General features: G+C 49.4%; 1 protein-coding gene across 1 annotated transcript; it reads left to right on the top strand.

Moving 5' to 3' along the window:
• The first annotated feature begins 707 nt into the window (after positions 1-707).
• On the top strand, positions 708-9,232 carry AMZ1 (archaelysin family metallopeptidase 1). The gene is made up of 6 exons (XM_009503657.2): positions 708-1,109; positions 1,754-1,921; positions 2,807-2,935; positions 3,281-3,444; positions 4,740-4,916; positions 8,551-9,232. Exons 1-6 carry the CDS (start codon positions 806-808, stop codon positions 9,118-9,120), a joined length of 1,512 nt encoding a protein of 503 aa, XP_009501952.2. The 5' UTR covers positions 708-805; the 3' UTR covers positions 9,121-9,232.
• The last annotated feature ends 709 nt before the right edge of the window (positions 9,233-9,941 follow it).

Below are 9,941 nucleotides of genomic sequence, written 5' to 3'. Positions count from 1 at the left end.
TTGACGCTAACACAGCGTGACACCAAGTTATTAATGAAGTGACACAATGGCAATAGGCCCGTACGTATCTTGCTAGAGGCAGCACCAGAAAACACAAGTCTCGCACACCAAGGGCAAACCTTCCCACATCTTGCAGCCTGACAACAGCACTGTGAGCCGGCAGATGCTCCAGGTCACTGCCTAAGAGTGAGGATAAAAAGCTGTTAGAGGAAATTGCCAACAGTGACCAGCTGCTTTCATTGGTGTCAGGTGAGTCAGAAGTTTAGGCTTCTGATAGATAAATCAAGACCAAGATCTACCTCTTCTTTCCTGCCATGGAGCTATGCCTTTGAAGCGCTCCAAGGAGGGTGTTTCAGCCCAAGCAAAAAGGAGTCCCACCTTTCAACATTGTATTAGGGCCAGTTGCACAACACACAGAGGTATTTCCTATGTTACTGGGGCTTCAGGACAGAGCACCAAATAAAAAAAACAACCCCCAAACTATCTGATTGAATCCAGACCTCTGGTAGCAATAATGGGGCTATGTATTCTTAAGCACCATCTACTGGTACATTGTCCATAAGCCGGTGACATACATGCACACGTGGCGACCCTGTAACAGCTACTCTCACGTAAATGCACAGGGCTCCTGGCCAGCACTAAACGCAGCGTTCGTAAGCTCCCAGTCAAACCTTACAGCCGGCAGCTTGGGGTGAACTGCTCTGAGAGCAAAGTGTGAGAAGGTTTCCAGGTCCCTTGCGAGGCCACGTGCTGATGGTTGTATCCCCTCCTGCAGGCAGTGCCACAGCCGGTGGGGCTCTCCACGATGCTGCAGTGCAAACACGCTCAGGAATTCAGCTTTGGGCCGCGGGCTCTGAAGGACGCGCTGATCTCCACCAACCCAGCCCTGCAGGAGCTTTATACCAAAGCTTTCTCCAGGGCGGAAAAGCTGTTCCTCTCCGAAGCCTACAACCCACAGAGAAGGCTCTTCTGCACCCTGCTCATCCGGACGGCTTTCGACTGGCTCCTCAGCCATCCCGATGCCCCTGAGGACTTTGAGACGTTCTATCACGCCATGCTGAGGAGGAAACAGAACTTATATCGAAAGCACATTTACCTGCAACCTATAGGTAATGCGGGCATCTTTACTGAGCCACCTGGAAAGATATGGGAGGGAGGTGGGTGGTGCTGAACTCTACTAATGGCCTCTTCTAAGGACTAACATGCAAAATGCAATTGCCATAGCAAAGAGAAGTGTAATACCAAAGGCTCTGACATGCCCCAGTCCAGAGTCACAAGCCGTGATGAACACCATCAGCAGACCTGTCCTGTAAACGGCATCTGTGCCCCGGGGTGAGACTTGCTATGAATATATGTGTGCATACCTACCTACACACGTATCTATATGTAAAACAATGCTGGATAAAACAGCATTTCTAGAGCTCCATCCCCGAAGGTTTATTAAAAAACAGCCACCCAGTCCCACATTAATCTTTCTGCACAACTTAAACAGGAGACAACCTTCGTAGCACATCTGGCTCTGCTAATGAGAGCGTACTAACGCCTTGAGCCACCTCTCAGAAAGAGCCCCCTCTTCTCCTCCATATCTGTGTAACCATCTAGAGATGTCTGCCACATTCCAGAGTAAGCAATTAATCTCAGAATGAACCAACCTTCCTCTTCCTCCGTTGCTGTGCCCAGCCCCTCAAAACCCTGATGGACCTTATGGTTCACCGCTGCTTTAAGGAACTGATAACAGAGTTTGTCTTCTTAGACTTAATCGAAGGGCCTGCCGGGCTCTCGCTGCTGGATTCCCTCCAGAGTTGTGTTGAGTCTTTCTTTCTGGGTCTCCGTGTGAAGTGCCTTCCCTCCATCCCCATCTCTTCCATTCACTGCTGCTACCGCCACAGCCGGGACACGGACAGGGTGCAGCTTCACACAGGTAAGGACCTGGGAGCGGGGAGCCTGCAGAGACATCAGCTTGGCACGTGGGCACGAGCTCTCCCTGAGGAACCGCCTAAAATAGCCCTTCATTGCCTGAGCAGGGAGGGGACGAGGAAGGGAGTGAAAAGGGAGAAATCCTGTTCCCATGGAAAACCCAGGACTTTGAGTCTGGAAACAGGAATAAAACACAAAGTCACTTTCATCATGTTTTCCTCTGCTGTCTGTATTTTTCAGTGCTGTTATGTTTAGGTGCAGCTCTGCAAAGCGATCAGATCAGCTCTGTGGGAAGGCGCTGTAGATTTGGTATAGCCTGAGTTCTCCCATCCCTTGTCCGGAGCCAAAGTAAATTAGTGGCCTGGATGCTGCAGATGGGGAACTCACTGGCCTTTCATGTTAGGAAATTTAGGTTCAAGTGTCACACAGCTCCCCAGGGAAATGGGTTTGTCAGCTGCCAAACTCACTGCACAAACATCCGTCTGGAACAAGCTGTTTGCAGGTACTGTGGGCAGCATGTGCTCAGCACAGACCCAGCCCTGCAGCAGTTGGCTGATCCAGCTCAGGTCTGAAATGCCTGTAGGGAAGTTCCACTTCCAGGTGCTTATTTCCATGGGTTAGTACTGAATTCACCTACACCTCTGCCCTTAGCTCTGCTTTGTTTTAACTCTGTGCTCAGCACCACTTCAAAAGTCAGGTCTGCTCATACTCTGAGTTGAAGGGATGGGCTACATGGCTATGGTTCTCCATCTGAGATGGTGAATCCAGCAGCTCTGCCTACCTGTGGCTTGGATTACATCCTCCTCCTCACGAGCAGCAGAAATTCAGGCTCTTGCATGCCTTCCAGGGGTGCTTAATTTTAATGAACATCTCTCTTGTATTTGTCCAGATGGGATCCTGAATTTCCTGAAGAACAACAAGCCCATGGATGCCTTGTGTGTCCTTGGACTCACTCTGCTGGACCTTTACCCATGTGAGACGTGGAGCTTCACATTCAGCAAATTCCTACCAGGACAAGGTGGGATTGGTGTCCCATGATTTCCTAGCGCAGTGTGCAAATAAGGCGGCGCTGTACCAAAAAGCCTTCCCTGGGAGATTGAAATAGCCAAATCTTATCCTTAATGTTTTATTCACTCCCTGATAAGATGAACTCTGTTTTCCCAATTTAAAATTAGGGGAGTCAGGGCTCCTGATCCAGACAAAGGTAACTGACTGAAAGCTACAAAGCTTTTGGGAAGTCTGTCTCATCCCACCCTGCGTGCTCAACTGGACCATACTACAACAGCTTTCTTTTCACACTGCCAAAGCTGAGAGACAGTCACAAGAGAGCTGATACCTAACTTGTATGCACTTCTCTTTACAGAAGTGGGAGTCTGCAGCTTTGCCAGATTTTCTGGGGATTTCCCCCAGGGTGGCTGTCGCAGCTTGAATCCGCTCACACAGAAGGAACGGTTATGCGAGGTCAGCAAAGAAAGCAGAGACCGGACGTTGCTGTTCAGTGCCCAAGAGATGGTCCAGTGCTGTAAGGTAGGACCAGCAATCTCCTGCACTCCATATTTCTTGCCAAGTAGGGTTAAATATTTCAGGGCTGGGCATAATCCATCTCTCAGCCCCATGAAGCAGGCGTGAGACTCTGCTCCCAGAAGACACAGGCAATCACAGCTAAATCTATGCACTTATGCAGCCCTAAGGAGCTTATATTTTAGTGTGCTACATAGACATGTCTTACTCCCCTTGCCACTGGAACAAACTGTAGTATCAGCTGTATAGCGGCTACAGGATTTGCCTTATAGCATGCAGCAACACTGAGAGAAAATCCCTGCCCAGCTCCCGGGTTCATGCCTTGGACATCTCAGTATTTTGCTTGTCAGGCAAGGCCTGGGCAGTATGCTCTGTTAGCTGGTGAAGTGCTCAGAGCTCAACCAGAATATCTAGTGGAGTTGTGTGTTAACTAATGGGTGGCTGGGAGGGGTATCCATAAGGGGAGAGAACCACTTGCCAGATGCTTACATGGGTGGATGAGAAAAACACCTTAGACAAGTTTGCACTTATATTTATATGCAGATGTCCTTAAACCCCACCCATCTCATACAGGTCCAATGCATGAGTGCTGTCCTCCCTCATCCCAGCATCTCCCCTCTGCCCTCTTGCCAGCTCTACTTCTAGCATTTCTCCCAAAGTCATTTCTGTCTGCCTCCCCTGGTATTTGCTCAGGACTTTCTAGTCTGAGGTCTCTTCCTGTAGCAATTTCAAATGTTGGGTGGCAATGGGAGGAGGAGGGGAATCCGCCACCCTCAGCCTTCCCATGGTTGCCAGTTCCCAAGGCAGTCATGCTTGGCCAGCTGACTCCAGCTTAGTTTTTGCTTTGGCACAAACATTTAGAGCGCCTGCTTTGGAAGGACCCAGATCTGCTATTGCCAATAGCTTCTGACAGCGTTCTCACATGGACTGTGCTGTTCTTTTCAGACCTCTGTGGGACTGGTTTTCCCCTTAAAAATCCTCAGCACAGTCCTTGGGGACGAGAGTGACACCAACGCTGCCCTAGAGCTCTGAGCATGCTATCTACAGGGTCTTCCCACAGCTGCTTCTAGACCACACTCCCACCCTTCCTCCTCCACCATACAAACATGGAGGATGGGGTACCTGGGAAGAAGGCAGCCATGCTCTCCTTTGCACCTCAGAAAAGCTTTGGCTGAAGGACCACCAGGGCTGAACGAGTTGATTAGGCCATTGGGGAGCAGGGAGAGTGGAACAGCAGAGGCGGCGGCGGCAGTGGAAGCAGGAGTGACCGTGTGCTCCTGTGATTTTTGCTTTCCTGAAAGGTGACCTGTCACGAGATCTGCCACCTGATGGGGCTGGGGACCTGCCGCTGGCTGCAGTGCATCATGCAGGGCGCGCTGAGCCTGGACGAAGCCCTGCTGCGGCCCCTGGAGCCGTGTCCCATCTGCCTTCGGAAGCTGCAGCATGTCGTGGGCTTCAAACTTGTCGAGCGCTACAGGGTAAGAGACAGACCCACCAGCCCTTCCTGGAGCAAAAGGGACAGCAGGGAGCAGAGCAGCTCACCTCAAACCACAGCACTGAACGTGCTGTAGCAGAGCACTGAACACAGATGCTGCTCCCCATGCAAGGTGCTAAGAGACAAAGCTAACACCTAAATAAAGGGGGTCTTGTGTCTTGTGCCTGGCCTGTGACCAGTGTAGCACTTTACACAGTCTCTAGGGCTTTTGTCTGTTCACAATGAGGGACAGTGCAACATCATGACATCTGGCTACTTCCAAAAAGGAGGCAGCGAGGGCAGGCAGATTTCAAGCTGGAGCAGCAGTGAGAGCGCAGCAATTCCCATTTATCCCCTTTCCTATGTGCCACCGTGGTTTTCTGCTTCTCTGGGGATGCTGGTAACAGGGAGAAAATATTAAGTGCGTACTTTGCTACAGTTCCCCTGTTTAAAGATATGAGGAAAGATCCCAAATTATTACTCCCTAATTAGTGGAGGGTCCCAGACTCATCTTTTGCCTCTTCTCTCCCACCTATAGAACAGCTAACACCACACTTAGACAACATCAGGAATAGTGCCAAGATGCCCTTAGCTCTAGAAAGGGTTTTCTACCTTTGTTGTCTAAAAACCTGAATTCAGTAGCTGAATAGCTGGTGGAATAGAAATGTCATCATTCTCCCTCAGTACCCTATCTTCTCCCTGGTTATAATTCCTGTCTGACACACATTATGTTCAGAGACAGGATTTTCCACGGCTGCCTATTTTGAAGTCTGTGGGTTATATTTGTAACAAGATACATGCAGAATGAGAGCAGGGATGCCTCTAGATTAATTCAGCTTGGAATCAGACACACACAAGCATGGCAAAGGGCATAAGGTGAAAAAAAACCCAAATACGTTTGTGTGGTTTTGCTGCTTCTCGGTGCATCTGCGGTCGTGTTAGACCTATCTCTGACCCCGAGGCCGTTTGGGCCCTGCCTCTCTGTGAGAAGTGCCTAAATTGCCCAGACTACCAGAGGAATAAATTCTGGTTTATTTAAACACCCAGCCGGTCAGCATCCAGCTATTGCTTTCTAGAAGAGAACTGCCATCTGCAGTAAGCTTTTCTAGAAACATTTTTGCCTTTACACCTGCAGTCAATACTGTAATTGGCTCAGCGTCCCCTGGTGACAGTGAACGCAAACCTGAAGAGAGGCTACACTTGCCAAATGTCACATCTGCTTCCTTGAAAAGGAAGAGCTCAGCTAGATACAGTACAAGCTGGTATAAGAGTTGTGATAATCTCTGTAAGAGGCTATGCTGTAGAACTGAGAGGAAATACAAATACTGGAGATGAATTAAATAGTTGAGGAACCTGACAGAAGAGAGCACAAAGCATTTGGAGACAATCTCAGATAGCAAAGTTACACGCTAAACATGTTTTGAGAGGTTGTGGCTGGCCAATTGCATGTCTGAAGTCACATTTCCCTTTGGAAAACTAGCACGGATCCCCACCTGCCACATAACAGCCCCAGACGCTCGTAATAAATACAGGAAATGCCAGGCACAAAGCCGTTCCTCGCCAGCAGTAGGTAACACTGCTGAAGTCTGTGACTGAGAGACGGTTACAGGCAGAAGAATATGTGGGACAGGAAACCAGTCCTTATGTAGGAGGAAGAGCCCCTCAATTTATTTGAGTTGCACTCAGAAAAATACTCTATTTTTTCATCACAGCTGCTTATTCTGGCGTGAGTCATCTTGAAAACCAAAAGCAAATCAATTCTCTTGGTGTTTCCCCACCACAACCAACATTTTCACCTGCTGCTTCTGCAGCACCCCAGGCCGTTCTGCACGTAGCGCCTAGGTTAGTTTGCAGTGGCCACACTGCAGAAGAAAACAGTGCTCGAGCTGCAGTTGGCGGTTGGGTTAGCAACATCTTCACCGTGGTGTTACTCTCAGTATCTGCTCTTGGGTGCAGTGTGGCTCCACTGCTGCTGGGAATGACATGGCAGGGGGGTTGGAAAAACTTCCAGTGCTAAACCTGGAGCCCCTGGAGGTGTCAGACACTGGGGTTCATTCTCAGTGGCTTACCTGGGGTAGGCATCCACTTCAAATGCTCTTACCTGCAGGTAAGTGAAACCCATGGTTATCCCCTTCTAGTTAAATAGGAGAACATAAAGAGAGGCTGCAGCCCTACAAACCCTTCCCAAGTTCAAGTCAATAAATCGCCCAAAGGGTGAGAGACAAGAGAGATTTTGGTAGTGATCCTGAGTCAGTCATCCCTTCCTTTTGCCTTAAATAATCCAAAGGTACTGTTTGAACATCCTCAGCTCTGCAGCTTTTTCTTTTCTTGGGAACTGGGCTAAGCAGCAGTTGTGATTCCTTCCCAGATTCACTACTCTTGGGAATCTTAAGAGTCATTATAAAATCATGGACTAGTTGCAGCTTTCAAACAGCTTTGCTGTCCCCTTCCCTAATCTGGCTCCTATCACAGCTTCTGGTGCCTTCTTTGTTTTTAAACCCAGAGGGAGGGAAGGGCTGTTGGAGGTGGGATGGGGCAGGATAAAAGTTGTCCCTTTACATTTTTTTCTTGCCTCAGAGGGAGGGGGCAGGGTGGATTAACTTAGCTGAAAGAGTCCATTTTCTTCTTGTATGAAATTCTTCCCTGAGGCTTCATGCACAGACTGAAATGAGAAACAGGGCCAATTTCTCCCACCCACTCAATTTGAGTTCTTTATCCTTTCTGTCACTTGCCTGAAGAGAGAGCAATAGGGGAGGGAAGGGGGAGGGAGCAGCGGGGCACTGCGGGAGAAGGGAGCTCCGTGGGGCTGGAAGTCTCCTGCCCACTTCTCAAACACCACAGCTCACCCCAAGCTGAGCACAGCAGAGTGACCCGTGTCTCGGGTTAATACTCTGTCACCCTTGTGTTTTCCAAAGCGATCGCAGGGCTTTGCAAAAGTATCAGCTGGGAGCTGCAGAAAGTAAAGGTGAGGAAGAGAGGCCACGAGGGTGTGAAAAAGCTGAAAAACACACAAAAAAATCCCCAGCACGTACTGACAAGGCAGACAAGATCATCTTTTATCCAGTGATGACTGGAGTACTGCGATTCATTCCCCAAAGCCCAAGGAATAAGCGTGCCAGAGGCAACCTGTTATATGCCCCATTGTAGCATTTAAGAAGGAAATTGTCTCAGACATTTTCCTTTCATTAATTCTTTCCTGGAGCCCAGCCTCCCACTTGTGCATTTCAGCGTGAGAGGGAAAGAGCTATTCTTAGGAATAAAATGCACGTTACCACAGGAGTTAACAACATGATGAAACAAGATTCTTCACCGCTATCTCGGGAGCTTTTATACACAGCTTCCCCTGGAGAGGCCCTGGTTTGGCTTTCGCAGAGATCATATCCACACGGCGCAGAGTGAATTTCTGCCATTTTTCTCCTACCATCTGTAGGGCAGATAGGGTCCACATCTGACTGGGGGCAGAACTGCCACAGATGCTGACTCCAAGAAAATGAGGCAATAGGAAGCCCCTGCTTTGTAGGGCATAGTGTCTGAAGCTGAGCCACCCAAGATGATTAGGTTTACCTGACAGGCACTGTGAAAGGTGTACCTGTTTTCTCTCATTCTCTAAGACAAAACCTTTCGCTGTCTCACCACAGAAACTCTACGCTTGGACGCAGACTGTGTTGTCCACGTGGCCAAGGCAAGAGTCAGCAGACCTGTCCACCTCTGAGGACATCCTTCCATTCAGCTCAGACTCCGGCATGTGCTGTGAGAACGACTCCGAGGCTGTCACCTCCTTGTCCGAGCCGCTGACGCCCGACACTTGCAGCCAGGCCCTCTCCATCGGCCAGGAGCTGGAACAGGACGAGCATTCGTGTTTGCTAGCGGAGGCGCACAGCCAGCCCCAGCTCGCCGGGCCCACCAAGTCCACAGACACCATTAAAGATTATGAACTGTGGCTGGAGATGTGCATTTCTGCCCTGGAGAGGAACGTCTCTGAGGAGGAACTGGCTCAAGTAGACAAGACTGTGGATGCCTTGGCTAAGTGGGAAATGTTTACAGGACAATTGCCTGCTATGAAGAAGGACCTACCCTTTGCTAGGGACAACACTGGGCTACGGAAAGTTCTTGGAGACAAATTTTCCTCCCTGCGGAGGAAACTGGGTTCCAGAAAACTGTCCAAAGGGGAATCGTCCCCTCATCGTTGGCAATGGGAGGAAAACTAGCCTGGGTCTGCCTTGGTTGGGCCAGCTTTGCTTCCACAGCTTTGGTTACGTTACTGCCCTGCTTCTGACCTTTCTCACTGCGAATTGTTGCTGTCAGAGAGAAACAGCAGCTCCCCCCAGGAATAAAAGGTGTTTCTTTTTCTGAGATTGCTAACGTATTTTTGATGCGATTCGTTCTTCTCTAAGGGTTTTTCCCGTGCTGGCCTAAGCGACAGCATGACTCCAAAGCCACATCAAGTCCTATGTAGGACTTCGTATTTTCTTGTCATATTTCATCTGGTCTGAAGTCAGCCAGGAAGAGGTCTATGCTAAACACTAAATATATTCACACAGGTCCATCTGAAGAGATAGATGCAAATTAAACCAGGGCACAGATATTATTTCTCCCTCTACCAAATGTTCATCTCTGTTCTAGTTGCTGTCCCAGCAGCTGGAGGCTGTGCTGAGCACAGGGGTACAGCTGGGGCTGATGGGCTCATGCTACAACTAGAGGGCAGGAGACAGAACAGGCACAGAGTCGGTGAGTAAAGCAGAAAGATCCCTGGCAGCTCATCTCCCATAAAGAACGGCGTTAGTGCGATGACTGTCTTTTGGCGGACACTCAGGGGGATCTCCAAAGCTGTTTCAGTTCAAACAAAGCCAGGCTTGGAGCCGTGAGCTGTAACTACTCACATCCTCTGTAAACTAGCAGGAGAGACAACCTCTGAAAATGTTCACACACTCATTGGTTATTAACTTAAAAGGGGGAACTACATATGCATTCCTCTCCTTCTGCCTTGGGAAGTTAACACCCTGGCCCTTTCCCTCTTCTCTGCTCCGTA

Source organism: Phalacrocorax carbo, chromosome 10 (genome assembly GCF_963921805.1).
Source record: "Phalacrocorax carbo chromosome 10, bPhaCar2.1, whole genome shotgun sequence".
Lineage (NCBI taxonomy): Eukaryota > Metazoa > Chordata > Aves > Suliformes > Phalacrocoracidae > Phalacrocorax > Phalacrocorax carbo.
The sequence above is the reverse complement of the archived record's forward strand: the minus strand, read 5'-3'. Positions and strand labels throughout refer to the sequence as shown.